Below are 15,847 nucleotides of genomic sequence, written 5' to 3' on the forward strand. Positions count from 1 at the left end.
ATTTTAAATGTATTTAAGGCTGTTGGCTCACATTTTAACAGGATGATTCTGGCTAGTTCCATTGTAACAGCAGTTGAAGATGTTCCTTTGAGCTGGAGGTAGCACCAAGACAAAAGGCTCCCTTGAAGAGCCCAGAATAAGGACAGCAACATTGTCTGCCGAGAGGCTCCGCCACTGCCCTCAGACATAACAACTTCACACTTGAGAAGAGCAAAACGCATCATCTTAGAAACTGAACCTTTGCTAATCATAGAAACAAAATCTGGATTGAATTGTTAATCTACTTGGCTTTATGTTGTTACAGTTACAATGTTGTCCATGATCTCACCTCTTGTATCGCCACAAGCAACAGTGTGTCCATCACTGCTAAAATTGGGCTGGTGTCAAAGTCAGAGGAAGCTTCTTTCGAAGGGAGCAGGAGAAGGCCACTTGGATCTTGATCACTGCACAGAATAAAAGGTGTTGATGTACGCAAGAATGCGAAATACAGGCCTAACTACAGTTTACTTACCTGAAGTAATTACACAACGACACAAATGTAACTCTTACAGATGGCAGGTGATCCTCTTCTGTAATATTTTTCTGTGAAAAAAAAAAATGGTTACCAATATATAATGACAGGAAAATGTGTATACACACCATCATGTTGAATAGCTTGTCTCGCCGGATTTGTTTATCAGGGAAAAAAACGGCTGCTCCGTTAAGAATAGCTTTCACAGCTTCCTTTTGCAAGGCTTTCTGCACTAACGTTGCCCCCTCTGTCTCATTCACAACTGAAATAAAGGATGACAACCAGTATCAGAATCTTAAACATTCATTGATGTGAGGTGGCTATACTTCATACGAAAGCACAGGTGAGAGTAGAGTTCCTGGACAGAATCAGGCTTTGCACTGCTCGATGTTGACGCCCCATCTTTTGCTGGTTCAGTTTTGCCACTCAATTCAACAGATTGCGATGGATTGGACAGCATAGAATAACAGTTCTGTAGCAACTGGAGAAGATGAATTCGGCTTTTTAACACTTCTTCTCCCTCACTGAGACAAAAACACAAGCATTGTCATGAGACTGTATGAATAAGGTCATATTAAAAACAAAGTGTCTGCTACCACTCACATTGCCATCAATTTAGTGTAGAAACTCCAGAAAAGGTCCACATTAAGACCGTTAAAGTCTAGTAGACACTTTTTGATGTGAGAGAAATCCTAAAGGAAGAATGCCGTTTTTGGTCATTGTTCAACAGTTTAAAAATAGTACCGGTACTCAATTTGTGGCTTTGGATTACCATAGTTAGTGTAAGCTGTTGAATAAAATACAGAGTCTTGTTGAGAAGACAAAGGCCGGTGACATCTTGGTCATTCGCTTGCTCGCCTGCAGAGCTGAGCTTGTCGAGTTCTTCAAGTTTCTCAGCCCCTGCGCAGTAGTACCCGCTGAAACTGATGGACTGCACCCCGAGGCGCTCAGCGCTGTCCTGCCTAGTGCACAGGAACTTGACCATTAGAAACTGTAAAGACAAGAGATTGAAAAGAGTGAAAAATTGGAGGAAGCAAGTTCCTTTTTAATGTGAGTCCTTTCAAATCAGTGGTAGATTTCACCAAGTAGTGATGATATGCAAGTCGTGAAAAAACGATTAATTTGTTTGAAGAATACAACAAATCAAACACTGTACCGTTTGGGTAGGACAGAATATACCTTTGCAACACGACACTGCTGCAGCTTGATCTCCACATCGTTCCAGTCCTCTTCCACCTCAAACCATCCAATGGGCTCATCCTCAGACAAAGCAGGAATTCTCGTGCTGCAAGACAATAAACAGGATTATGATTTAAACATGATGTACAGCAGCTATTGGACTAGTGAGCTAAAAAAAAAACTTTTTCTACTAAGTCAAAATATAGTTCAAAGAATATTCACATGATTCCAAGGCATTACTTTAAAACCTAAATATAGGGGCATTGTTTAATTTTAAAAAAGTGTTTCTTACTTGTCTTGCACAAACTCTTTGTAGTTGGTGTAGTCCCAGGTGTCATACTTTTTAAACCTCTTAAAATGTGTTGCAGCATCAAATAGTTCTTCATCTTTGTAGGCAAACACCAAGCCACATTTTGCACCAATGGCCCCTTTCCGTACCTTAAATCCAAGGGAGACTGTTATGCACATATTCCATATCGATGTGAAAAGCCTTCAAATAAATCAGCTTTATAATAAGGAAGGAACGCACATTGATCTTCATCTGGGTGACTTGAAAGTTGATCTGGCCCTCAGTGGACACAATCACGCTCGCTTTCTGTTTGCCGCTTTCAGTGAGAAAACCTTTTGAGAAGATCAATTGTGTAGTTGTACTTTAGTGTGGTGATAACACAGAAGTAAAGGAACTTAGTTTTTTTCTCAATGTAGAAAATTACCATCACCAGTGGAAGATTCATTGAGCATATTCTCTGGTCCTGATTTCTCCTCTTTGCTCTTCACGTCACATGCTAGTAGCTGCAGGTGGAGGGGCTTTCCTGTTATATAATACAAGGACAACAGACATTGGATATCAAACCATACATGAAAGATTAATGATTAAAAAATTGTTTTATATAAAATGATCCATTTTGGGGGGTTGTTTTAAACAATTTTAATTTCTTAGACTTGAGGAAGACCTGTGTTTTACTAAAGTGTAGTTTCAAGGGTTTTTAGAATAAGCTACAAAAATAAAAGACCAGACAAATTACCATTGCGATACAGAAGTTGTAACCGAACAGCAGCCATTGAAGTGATGAGGGAAGAGGCCCTATATTCTGTCTCTAAGTGGTCGCTAATGCAAGAAAGGGCTTGGAGCACTTTGGCCACACTTCCTCTGGCCAGAGCGAAGGCGAGAAGTGTCAATTCTGCATCAGGACTCACACAGCAACTTTACACAAAAAGATACATATGTGTATTCTGTTAGATGTACAACTTTGACAATAACATAAAGTAATATCAAACCACATCAACAAGCACAAAAAATAAAGCATCACACTACAAGAATCCACTACATTTAGTATTCTCCAAAATTGTGCTAAATAGCAATGTGTCTTTCAGGACTGATAAAAAATATTTTGAAAGGGACCTAAGATGTTCCTAAAGTGTGTTAAAGTGTTATTTTTCATGCCAAGCACTGTATATTGATAAAATGTATTTAACAGTAATACAACCTTGATAAGTTATGGGTGACGATTGCACAGAAATACAATTAAACTTTTAGTGTAGTAATTATTCTGAGTAATTGCTATTAAAGTTAATCAGACAAGCAACCATATCATAATAAAAGTTTTTGTAGAAACAGCATATACCCAAAACAGCTGTACGCAATTTGGAACTTTGTTACTCTCTGCCGCCATCTACTGGCTTGTGTCATCATTGCGGCCTCAATCAACTCAATTATGATGAGCGTGCGAGTATAAGCGCATTTAAGAAATGCACAATTAAACTCTTTTTTTTCATCTCTCTTCAGGTTTGTGTTGGGGTCTACTTGAAGCAGGCCTTTTTTAAACTTTCACCAATTTCATGCTACACTAACAAATAAAAACAAAACAAAAACGTGAGGACGAGCAAGACGTCAGTCTAGCACTCCTCCATCACCCATTACTCCTACATAATGTGTTCTAGCTCAAATAGCTCTGATAAAAGTAATTGAAAAGCAGATAGACAAAATGGAAAATAAAGAATAAAGGCTCTTTGAGCTCAGTTGGGCATTGTTAACACATACTTAACAGAGAAAATCTTTATTTTTCAACTTTTTAAGGACACCTCACACAAGGCTCTCCACCTGTAAGTAGAGTAAATATTCACTGCTGGGTATAACATGTCCAAGGTGTATCATGAAACAAAACTGTCAATAAATGTTTGTAGCAGTTCGATTTGATCAATTTAGTCATGATGAAGCTGCTGGTAGTACTGACCACTTCTGGTGTCTGCAACAGCATGTACAACTGATTAAGTGGGCCATCAGGACATTAAGGTAGAGTATTGATTTTCGCCTGTCTCTCGTGTGATGCAGCTCAATAGGAGTGTGCTCAGTGAGTATAATGATAGAAATTCCAGGGTTGGCCTTACTCTGCTATCCTGAGAAGAAATGCATCCACCTCTTCAAGGATTTTCAAAGAGAAAAACTTAGGAAACTTAGTGGATGAGGGCGTGAGGGACAATGGTGGCATGTGTTGTAACGCTTTCCTAGAAAAAATGAACATCTTCAGTTCAACTGCATAGAATAATTTGTGAAACAGATTTGCATTGCACTATTTTTCATTTAGCCCAATCCTTGTTTGAAAAGTAAATAAAGTGTCTTACTGTGTGCTCTGAAGTACGGTTTGAGCCAATGCCGGGTTGGTCTCCATTGAGGCCGTAACCAAGGACGTAAGGAGGGACAGGTACCAGATGGCGGAAGCTTCTGAGACAGACACCTCTTTGTTCTTGGTAATTTGATAACCTAGCGTCTTCAAACCATGAATCCGTGTGTCGCAGCCGTCACTCAGGCACCGCTTGATGTTGATTTGAATATCTGGGGTTGGAGGAACAAACGCCTACTGATGGAACTTGAAGGCCTAAGTTGTTAATAAACAAGACTGTCGGAAAATTTGAATATTGCGATAAAGTTACTTGTTTTCTGTAATGCCATTGAAAAAACTAAAATGTTATATGTTCGGGATTAATGACAAATCAACTTAAATATTGAAAGTCTGCTTATGCTTACAGCATACTAGTTTAATTTTTCATGGGTTCCTAATATTTTGAGATAGGACATAAGATCTTTTTTGCAAAAATCAACATTATTAAAAGAATAAAAGACTTGTAAAATTTCAATTGATTTGTGATAAACCCAGAATGTATGACTTTTTTGTTGTATAACAGAAAATAAAGAACTTGATCACAATATGACACTTTTCTGAGACAGTCTTGTATATTTGCACTGTGATACAAAATACTTTACAAATAGAACAACTTGCTAAGGAAACACAAAATGACCAGTCAGCGTATTTAGGTTGAAAATTTTTCGATTGTTGGTTTGCAAATAAATGACTAGCATGTAAGAGATAATAAAAAACAGGCTTCTGACTCCTTGTAGCCATTAAAAACACTGCTGGAGAGCCAGTTTCAAAATATGTGTCTATAGTTGTACATTTACAATAACTTCCTTCAATTGTTCTAAAACCTGTCTATTAAAACTCGATTTACCATGAGGTCAGTTGTGAAAACAATACCCCTAAGAAAAGAGGTTTTATTCTTACTTGGTTAGAATTAAGCTCACTTAAGGAAGAATTTCTAAGAGGGCAATACGTGCTGTCAAATGATTACAAAGACAGATCAACTAACAAGTGATGACTCACATGGGTGTGTGATGTTGGCATTCTCCAAGAGCGCAATGTAGCCAGTCACATTACTGGGGATGCGGACGTCTCTGATCTTGTGCAATGAATGGAGACTTTTACCCACCATGACTGAGATGAGCTGAGGCATGTAACTGTGGTCAGTGGCCGCCACAGCAACAGCTAGACGCCTCAAAACCACATCAGGCTTCAATTTCAACCTGGGAACCCGAAGGAGACAAAAATTTGCGATCAAAACCAGAAATATAAAATAATCAGGAGAAAATGAGTCTTTAATCGTAACATACGGTGCCTAGTGAAAGTATTGCCCCCGGAGAACTTTTTGTCATATTGCCACATTTTAGGCTTTAAACTTAAAACTATAAAAGTGAAAATAGTTTCTGAGAATCAACATCATGTGAGAAACATCCTGCGGTAAAACCAAATTACTTCAACGTGAAAAGTAGATGTTGGAAAAGTATTGCAGGTCCGGCATAAAGTTGAGGAAAAGTTCAAAGCAGGAATGGGATGCAAGTCGATTTTGCAACATTTAAATATCTCGCGAAACACTGTGCTAGCGATAATATCAAAATGGAGAGCATAAAACCACTGCAAACCTAGCAAGACCTGGTCGTCCCTCTAAACCTTTGGCCCAAACAAGGAAAAAACTAATAAGAAAAGCAACCAAGAGGGAGATTATCACATTAGATGACCTGCAGGCGCACACTGCTGAGGAGAAACAATCTGTGCATAAGACAACTATTGGTTGTACCCTGCATAAATCTGCCCTTTATGGAAAAGTGGCAAGAAGAAAGACTTTTCTGTACTAATACCATGAAAAGGCCCCTTAGGCATTTGCAAGAAGCTACATGGGAGACACAAATAAGATGTAGAACAACGTGTTCTGGGCAAATGAGGCCAAAATTGAACTTTTGTGCTGAATGCAAAATGTTACGTTTGGTGTAAGAGTAACAAGGCACATCACCCTGAAAACACCATCCATACTGTCAAACATAGTGGTGGGTGTTGCTTTTCTTCAGCAGGGACTGGGAAGATTAATAAAGCCAAAAACAGGGCAATTCTGGCAGATAATCTGTTGCAATTCTGCAAGAAACTGATAATGGGGCGGAGGTTCAGCTTCCAACAGTACAACGACCCTAGACATTAAGCAAAATCTACAATGGAATGGTTTAAAACTAACAATATAAAGGTGCCAAGACAAAGTCCAGATCTCAAGCCTGTATAGCATTTGTGCAATGTCTGAACAATGCTGTGCAAAAACGATCACCATTAACATTCAGGAACTTGAGCTGTTTTGTAAGGAAGAATGGGCAAATATATATGTTTCAAGATGTTTTAAAACTTATAGAGACATACCCAAAAGACATGTGGCTGTGATTGCAGCAAAAGTATTACCTCAAAGGAGGTCACTATATTTGCAATACCTACTTTTCAATATTCTATTTGTTAGCACAATATCCATTTTTGAATTAATTTGGTTTAATTTCATAATTGTGTCTCATGTGTTGTAGATTCTTAAAAATATATAAAGTTTTTTATTCATAAGTTTGAAGCTGGAACTATTGGAATATGTCAAAAGGTTCTTTGGAGGGACGATGCTTTTGCAAGGCACTGTAATTTAAAGCCAAGGCTGTCCTTGCCTTATCCAGTGTGAGCGTGCACTTCCGTCAGACTGCCAAAAAGATGTGGTCTCTCCATTTGCCATTTTGTAGACATCTGCACCATTTGACGAAGCTTCTATGGTGCTGTAACACTGTGTGACCACTTTCACCTTGTCCACATCTGGGTCACGGTCCAGTTCCGCTCGATATTGTATATCAAGATCTAATAGAACCAAAAGACAAGTTTGTTTAAGGTGTATGGTCATCTAGATAAGCATTTTTTCTAGGTGGGGGTATTCTGCTGCCTGCTATTGACTGAAAATGACATTACCTTTTGCTCAGGGCTCTGGTAAGACCAATAACAATTCACCCTTTTTCCAAAGCTGAGATTGTGTAAAGTAGCACAATGAGATGGAGAAAAGCAGTGGAATTTTGTTGCTTTAACAATGTTCCAAAGACGAAATATTAACCAGGAAGCCGGGGTTTGACTAGTGGGGGAGGGTACATATAAAAATTAAAAAGAAAAATATTGTTGTAGATATCCTGAGGGGTTGACTTTGGGAATGTAAAGGTATCTAAAACATCATAATACAATAATTTATAACATGGTGGGTAGGTTTGACGAGAATAAAAATAAAATAAATACTCTAAATAAAAATTCTACAGTAGTTTCAAAAATCTATGGTAAGGCAAAACAATTTTGAGTTAAAGAACATAAAAGCAGTGCCCAAACAGTCCTAGATTACATTAAACAGGATTCATGCACCTTATTCATGACCAAATTAAAGCACTGTTTAAGGACTTTCAAAGCCAATTTTCCAATTTCTCCAGTATCATTAAAAGAAGAAATACAGAGTGAATGTTTTCTTTTGCATATCCGCAAATAAATCTAAGGTTTTTTTTTCTCAACAATTTTTAATCTTACGCAATTATCAAGACATTTGACTTTTAAATCTTGAGTAAATTACGAATATATTTGTGGATCTGAAAAATAAGTGTGTAAATATTTTTGAGACAAACCTCTCTCCATATAGGTGTTGAGTAAAAATATGTAGCTTATATTTTCTGTTGCTGGAATTTCTTCCCATTACAATTTATCACTGAGAAACTACCTTTATTTTTTTGCATGGCCCATAATAAATGTCCATAAATGATACGTAATCATTGCACTAATCTACATTGAATAGTGCCCAGTTTAGGTGTAGCATACACCTGTACTATTGGGCACAAACTGTAGGGGGTAATGATGCTTCATGGGACAGCACCATGCAAACTAATCACATTTGCCGTTGATCACGAGAAAAAAAAAACGCAATGGCAAAGCGAACCCACCAGAGACCAGTGTCGGTGTCAATTTTAAGAACACTTGTAGAGGAGCATGGCAAACATTTACAAGTACTTCACTAAACATTAAATTATTTTTCAAACAGCAAAAACACAACATGAAATTTCAAACATTTTCAAGGATTTCAAGCACCTGTACAGACACACAGATTAAACTGCATTAATAAAATCACCACCAGAAGGTTCTAAAACTGAACAGATATAATTGTTTTTTAACAGATGGGCATCTTTTAAATTAGTGGAATGGTAACAATATTATTGTGGAGATCTTACTATCACAGATCAAAATACATTCCTCTATTGTTGAATCCCTCGAGTACGCCAACATGGCTGGTTGGAAAACAGTACAAAAATCTTGCCTTAGCACACTAATTTCCATGAGATAACAACACACTTGGCAAGATCTGATAAAAACTGATAATTTAACGAGCAAAGTATCTGAAACGTTGTGTTCCTATTTGTGCCATTTTGTTTATTCATTGTGAAGAACAGTTACAGGCATCAATGATTCATTTTGGATGGGCTAGCAGTGAGTGAGTTAAAAGGTATGGCCCATTGATATGATTTGCTGTTTTGTTACTTCATGGCAATACTTGTTTTTCCAATCGCAGAGCGCATTGTGCGTCACTGTGCACTGACAGTTGAATTCATTTGACTTGTAAGGCTGATCAGAAATGATACCATACAATGCCAAAATGAAGAAATATTCCATTATATCACAAACATAGTTGTTGATTTTTTGTGCCACATTCAAGCTCAGGAGATAAACCCAAATGTTATAATTATACCGTGAGCAGGGCTGATTAAAATAATAATAATCATAATAAAATAAATAAAATCAACTGTAAAGGGTTTCCACATTGGTTCATACAAATGTACGCATCCAGCTAAGGCACTTGTTTGAGCGCAAAATTGTACAAGAGTTCTGTAGCAAAACCTCACGTTGAATGTTTTAGTAGGGAATTGGCATTTTGAAAAGTTGACATGCCGAAAAAGTTTATTCAGTGGAATATGTCTTTTCTTAATGTGAATTTTAAACTAAAACATCATTAAAATTTGGTCACCTTTTTCACGTTGCAAAAGGAACTCCAGGAAGTCCTGGACCACACTTGACCTCATGGTGCAGATGCTGTTGTAGCTGTCTAAAAGAGGGAAAGGGATAGCACTGCTGGGAATATGGTTCCTGTGCAAAAACTTCAGAATCTTGAAGGCATGTGACCCCAAACGGTCTTTAGACTTGGAAAATATGTCGACAAAACCTGCAGAGTGCACAGCATAGAAGCATCATCAGGAAATCAGGGAGGTATATACTGTGTGTTAAAAAAACACGGATCCTGATTGATTAAGGAGACACATTACATACCTGGGGTTAGGGAGCACGCCTGCAGCTGTCTTATCACATGACTCAGCTCTCCCCGTAAATTAGCTCCATTTGAGTTCTTAAGAGTCATAAGCATGCTCTCTACATCAACCACTCCATCCCCCTCTGCATCAAACTGTCCAAAGGCCTAAATGAGAGATAAGCAGTGCTCTTTGTGACATTTTGTATTATCCACAATAAGACAAGCATGCAAAAAAACGAGAATGCGGCTTAGAGTAATTAGACATCTAAACAGCACTGTTGGGAACATGAGGCAGCTTTTCAAACACAGAGTGGCATCCTATTTACAGTACATGCAAACAAAGCTTTTCGAACTTTGGGACACATTCATCGGTAGAGCCATTCATTTACATTCTTTGTTGAGCAAAAGTGGTCATAGTTCAGACCGCACTAACAATAAACCTGATGAGTAAAGGTGTGATAAAAAACCATTCCATTCAGCCGTAGCGCTTGACATATTCAGGGTTGTGGGTGAACTACAGCCTATGGCAAGGAAAACACACCCTTGCCAATCACAGCCTTGCATTACACCCATTTCACCTGGGGTTGGCCAAAATAAATAATAATTTTAATATTGCATTATCTTTTAGATTGATGGATAAAATCAGATGAACAAAAAAATTAAACCCTGTATCCTAAAGTAATCTCATCTCATCAGCTGTACCGCTTATCCTTATTAGGGTCGCGGGGGGGCTGGAGCCCATCCCAACCATCTCCGGGCAGTGGGCAGGGGACACCCTGAACTAGTAATATTCATTTTAAATAAAAAAGGGAGAAAACAAAAATCCTGATGACTAAAGTCCAAGTTTATCAGAAAATATACAACAAAACTTAATGATTCACTCACTTATGGTTGACACACGGGTCGCGAGGGTGCAAGAGCCAATCCCAGCTGACTTTGGGCAGTGGGCAGTAACTTTTCAGCCAATTACAGAGTAAAGTTGATTATTTTCCAAAATAATGTAAATGAGACCCCAAAAACAGTCTTCAAAATAATTTATCAAAATGTACATGATCTGCAGAACACAGTGTTGACCCATAAAGATTTTTTGTTCAAATGCAACTTCTAATAAATTGTGACCTGCGATTTCAGGTTTTGATTCTCTCACTATCAGCAAAATGTTTGATTTTCATTCAATAAGAAAAGAAAATCAGAATCACAAAAAACTTGGTGAAATGTAATCTTTAAAATCTAATATTGAGCAGTTTTGGAAAGTAATATTTCAATCGAACAGTTATTGCACCTCTGATTAGGAATGGATTAACTGCTACTTTAATAAATATTAGTTTTTACTGGCAATCGAAGGGCAGTATTGATCATTATGACATATTGGGCACTATATAAACCAGGGAGGTGGCTACCTGCTTAGAAATCAAAACAATCATCTTGCAGTGTAATGAAGTCTGAAATGAGGATCCCCTTCAAACCTAGAAGCCCAACACTCCATAATACAATCCCACTACTCCAATACATCTGACAGAGTCAGAATATTTTCAGTTGTCACTGGGCAGTACATCCCAGTATAACAATGTTTCCACTGTTTTTAAGATTGTGACCCACCAGGATTTGGTTGTCCCACAAGGCTATCAATATTTATTTCTGAATGAATACTACTTTCATCTCCATTAGACAACCCTACCTTCTTATTTTATCCCCCACAAGACATAAGACAACAAACTGAGTAAACAATGGTTTTTAGCATACGCTGACCAATCCTCCACTTCCCATTAACCTATTTTTTCACCAAGTCGATTAACATTCACAATATTTCTCATCCCTGACTGCATGGCTTAGCAATCTTTGTGGGAAAACCCTGTGTACCATTGGTCCGAACCCTTTTCTGTACTATGGACCGCTATGATGTCTGATTATATTCTCTCTACATAAGTAATACGACCTATACAATAATGATAATAAGCCTACTATAAATCCAGTATATGATCCCTAGACAACTAGGAATATAGATGACATAGGAAATGGCATTAGATTTTATCACGCTGTACGATGTTGTTTTGGCTGAACTCTTTCCCATAAGGTTCAATTACAACATTGTACAACGTGGTTCACGGTTTCTTTAACCGCACGGGTTGTCGGGGCACCAATGAGGACGCAACGTGGAACCGCAAGTACAAATAAAGTGTGGTGGTGAGATAAATCTCCTATGTCATTTACAACAGTGGTTGGCTACCACCGGGCCATGGACCGGTACTAGGCCGTGGGTCGTTTAGTACTGGGCTGGACAGAAAGAAAAAAGTTGCCCTTCCTTTTTGTTTACACCATAATTATTCACCTATTCACGCAAATCACCGCGTTTAAATGCAATGGTCAATCACTACATTTAAGCGATGGTTGATCAGTCGACAACTGCCACCATACACAAGTGCTCAACATTAGATACAACAGGGATTGATCCCGAATCACAGAAGTGAGAACGCCTGTGTTGACAAAGGAAAAGGCATGAAATTTTGTCTCTGCATTACACAATTTTTTTTACTTATGGTACCACTTTATCTTGGTCAATCTATACACTGTATATGTCGTTTTGGCTGAACTAATTCCTATTACGCTCCATTACAATGTGGCACTGTCATGGAGCATTGTGGGAATGAGTTGAGGCAAGACAGCATTGTGTATTGAGTGACCAATAAAATAAAAACAAGATAAAATGTCATCCCTTTTCATTCAGATCCCTAAGTGTCTAATCGTAATTTCAGTTAGTTAGTTCTAGTTTTTATTTGTTATTATTATTATTGCTAATGTCATAAGTGAGCAGGGATATGAGAATATAGTGAGAAAACTGGTCCGTGGTACAAAAAAGGTAGCCAACCACTGATCTACATCCCTAATAGTCCAACAATTAGGATTTGGCATTCTCACCACCGCGATCTGGGTTTGATTATTGTAACATCCAATGCTGAATGTATGTGATCAGCGGTTCTTCGACTGTTCGATCATTGCTGAATGTTGTAATTACTTTTGTAAAACCTCAGTTTGACGCACACTCAAACTCCATTGTGTAGAAAAAGGGTGTATGTTGCTACTTCGGTTATTGCTGGTTCACTCATTCACAGGCAAAAAAAATATTTATAAAAAAAATAAAATAAATAGAATTTAAAAAGTTCCAACCGATGCTTCCCTTACTATCAAGGAACGTTACAGACAGCCGATTGGCCAGCACCCCAAGTCCGTTCTCATGAAAGCAAGCCAAAAAAAAGAAAAAGAAAACATGATTAATTTTATTTTGTTCTATTTTATTTATTATTTCGCTTACAACTTTTTAAATTGTATTTTTTTCATTGTCTGTACAGTGTCCTTGGGTGGCCTGAAAGGCGCTTTTAAATAAAATGCATTATTATTATTAATTTAAAATACAGTTGAAATTTAAAATCAAACTGGTCTCCCCCTGTCCCTCACTGTACAGTATTGTGAGAATGGTTTACTTACCCTGGTAAATCAGAGTATTGTCAAGAGGTTTGGCATCCCCACTCCAAACAAGTGAAACTTGAACTTGGACACAAGACATCCCAGAGTTTTGGGGAAATTTAGAAAGTGAACACTTGGTGTGTTAAAAACAATACTGGGTTTTTAATGTGTTCTTAATGTCAACTTAAACAGAGAATATCTTGTCTGCCATGTGAAAGAGAAGGTTTTAGTTTTGCTTAGTAAACTATACCAAGTGCTTAAATTTGAGCACATTTTTTGAAGCAATTTTTCTTCAATTCTTTTTCAAGGTAACATTGATCAATTATCTTGCCCAAAACGTTGTTGTTTATTTGTATTGTGTTTATTTTGTCTTTTATTAGCACATTTGGCATTGGAGTAATCCAAAACTAATTGAAAGTAATCAAGTTACATGACTGCAAAATTATGGTATTAGGGTTACGTTACCGATTACATTCTTTAAACAGGTAAATTGTAACTGTATTGGATTCTACAGTGCCGCCATAGAGACCATCTTAATGTACTGCATCACTGTGTAGTCCTCAGGATGCTCTGCAGTAGTAGGTAAAGTCCTCCATAGGATTATAAACACGGCCCAAAAGATCACCAGCTGCCCCCTACCCAGCCTGGAGGACGTTCCTAGCTCTCGCTACCTCAGCAGAATTAAACACAACCTGAAAGACTCATGACGCCCCAGCAACCATCTATTCAAACCATTAGATCAGACCAACGGTTCAAATACCACAAGGCCCGAACGAACAGACGGAAGGAAGGCTTGGGATCAAGAGGTCACAGGTTCGATTCCCGGCTCCTCCGTGTTATATGTCGAAATGTCCTTGGGCAAGACACTGAATCCTAATGCCCCCAATAAGCAGGTAGGCGCCTTGCATGGCTGGCTCCCTATTGGTGTGTGTGTGTGTGTGAATGAGTAAGTGTGAAGCACATTGTAAAGCGCTTTGAGAGGTCATTGACTTAAAAAGCGCTATATAAATGTAGGCCATTTACCTTTCTACCCCAAAGCTATCAACACACTACACCACAACCTTGAATCACCATTCTAAGAGCAATGTCCTGGTTTAAAGTGAAATACCCCAGTTTTAAGTGCAGTATTCTGGTTGTGCTTGGTTTTTATTTTAGGTGTGAATACTTTATATTTGTGTATTTATTATTTTTCTATACTGTATACTTTGCCAACTGGAGTTGATCCCTAATTTCGTTGTGGCAACACAATGATAATAAAGGCGAGTCTGAATACATTGTGTAACCGCCTGGCTTAGCAACTTTTCTGTGTAAACCCTGGCCTGTATAGGGTGCAAAACGTAAGAAATAAAATAAACAGGTGAGCTATTGAAGTAATGGTTGTTGGTACCTCTTCGCATTCATCTCTAGAAGCATCTCTGCTCTCCAACATCTCGCAGAACTGCTCGACGTTGACGGATTCTTCTCCTCGGTTCAGCCGCTCCTCCAACCAGCGTAACAGGACTCCCTCATTCCCTGCCAGAACCGATTCCCGGATCACAACTCCTGAGTCGCTAATACGAGCCGCCGCTTCTCTTAGTTTCACTTGCTCGAAGAATACGGCAGGGCTAGGTAGCCCGCTGGCGGGCGCAGAGACGTTCTTCGCCATTCGCTTTCCGCCTCTGCCGGGACCGGTTCCGGTGCCGACGAAGCCAGGGTCCGCGGAGGCCGGGCTGTCGTCTGCCAAGCCGGGGCTCTCCGTGCCCGCGTCTTCGTCTTCGCAGCTACCTCCTGCGCCACTTTCCGCGTTCCCCATGACAGTGTGGCTTCAAACTCGGTCCAATAAATGTCTCCAGCCCGCAAAGGGGCGAGTTTGAGGAGGCTTAAGCGGGACAGTTCGCTGTTTTCCTACGCTACTACCGCATTGACGTGCTGTGCGTCGTAGACGTCGCTTACGTGAAGCGTTTGCGCATGCGCGCAGTCTTCCACGTGATAGTGATGGGAATTCCGGGTCTTTTAAGAAAAACGGCATTTTCGGCTCGGCTTCTTAACGGATTTTCGGTTCTTGTCATTTTTAACACTATATTACCCATAATAATGAAACATTATGCACTAAATTAATTCGTTTTTAAAGTGTATTATGTTACGTTATTATAATAGCCCTAGAGATGGAGGGGAAGTGTGAGAAAAAAAGGCAAAGAGACAGCGAGAAGGAAATGGAGCGAAGGGTATATATATAAATAAAAGAGAGAAGAGAAATAGAGGGAGATACAAAGGGGGACGGAAAGAGAGTTAGAAAAAAATAGACAGAGAAGGAGAAAAAGAAGGAGAGTACAAAAGAGAGCAGGGAGAGAGGGAGAGAGAAAGAGAGAACAAGAATGACAAATAGGAGATAAAAGGAGAGAGTGAGAAGTACAGAAAATAGAGGGGAAAGCCAAAATAGAAAATGAGATAAAGAAAAAGAAAAAGAAGGTGAGAACGATAGAGAGAGATAAGACGAGTGAACAACAGAAAAATAGAGAGAATGGGAGAGAGAGAGAACAATATAGACAAAAAGACAACAAAAGAAAGAAAGAGAGAAGGAGAAATAATGAGTAAGAGAAAGAAAGCGTGAAAGAGAGAGAGAGAATAAGAGAAAAAGTATGAGAGAAAGCGACAGAACGAGTGAACGAAAGAGAATGAAAGAAAGAGAACAAGAAAGAGAGCGTTTCAAAGCGAGCCGGCTCCCCATTGAAGAGTCGGCTCACAAAGCCGTTTTGTTCACGAACGACA

At 38.8% G+C, this 15,847-nt stretch overlaps 1 protein-coding gene across 1 annotated transcript in view; it reads right to left on the bottom strand.

The window, feature by feature from the left end:
- zzef1 (zinc finger, ZZ-type with EF hand domain 1) overlaps positions 1-15,105 on the bottom strand; it is a 42,984-nt gene extending 27,879 nt beyond the window's left edge. Inside the window, exons 1-19 of the mRNA XM_088320820.1 lie at positions 14,487-15,105; positions 9,658-9,802; positions 9,359-9,553; positions 6,990-7,173; positions 5,350-5,549; positions 4,313-4,523; positions 4,079-4,195; positions 2,716-2,894; positions 2,404-2,502; positions 2,220-2,311; positions 1,983-2,128; positions 1,691-1,796; positions 1,284-1,502; positions 1,115-1,203; positions 845-1,035; positions 640-773; positions 512-582; positions 329-443; positions 32-200 (exon numbers count right to left, since the gene is read on the bottom strand). Coding sequence (XP_088176946.1) covers positions 32-200; positions 329-443; positions 512-582; positions 640-773; positions 845-1,035; positions 1,115-1,203; positions 1,284-1,502; positions 1,691-1,796; positions 1,983-2,128; positions 2,220-2,311; positions 2,404-2,502; positions 2,716-2,894; positions 4,079-4,195; positions 4,313-4,523; positions 5,350-5,549; positions 6,990-7,173; positions 9,359-9,553; positions 9,658-9,802; positions 14,487-14,891 — 3,067 coding nt within the window. The 5' untranslated portion in view covers positions 14,892-15,105. The remainder of the gene's footprint in view (positions 1-31; positions 201-328; positions 444-511; positions 583-639; positions 774-844; positions 1,036-1,114; positions 1,204-1,283; positions 1,503-1,690; positions 1,797-1,982; positions 2,129-2,219; positions 2,312-2,403; positions 2,503-2,715; positions 2,895-4,078; positions 4,196-4,312; positions 4,524-5,349; positions 5,550-6,989; positions 7,174-9,358; positions 9,554-9,657; positions 9,803-14,486) is intronic.
- Positions 15,106-15,847: the final 742 nt, after the last annotated feature.

This window comes from Urocampus carinirostris, chromosome 17 (genome assembly GCF_059441175.1).
Source record: "Urocampus carinirostris isolate Australia breed hairy pipefish chromosome 17, RoL_Ucar_1.0, whole genome shotgun sequence".
NCBI lineage: Eukaryota > Metazoa > Chordata > Actinopteri > Syngnathiformes > Syngnathidae > Urocampus > Urocampus carinirostris.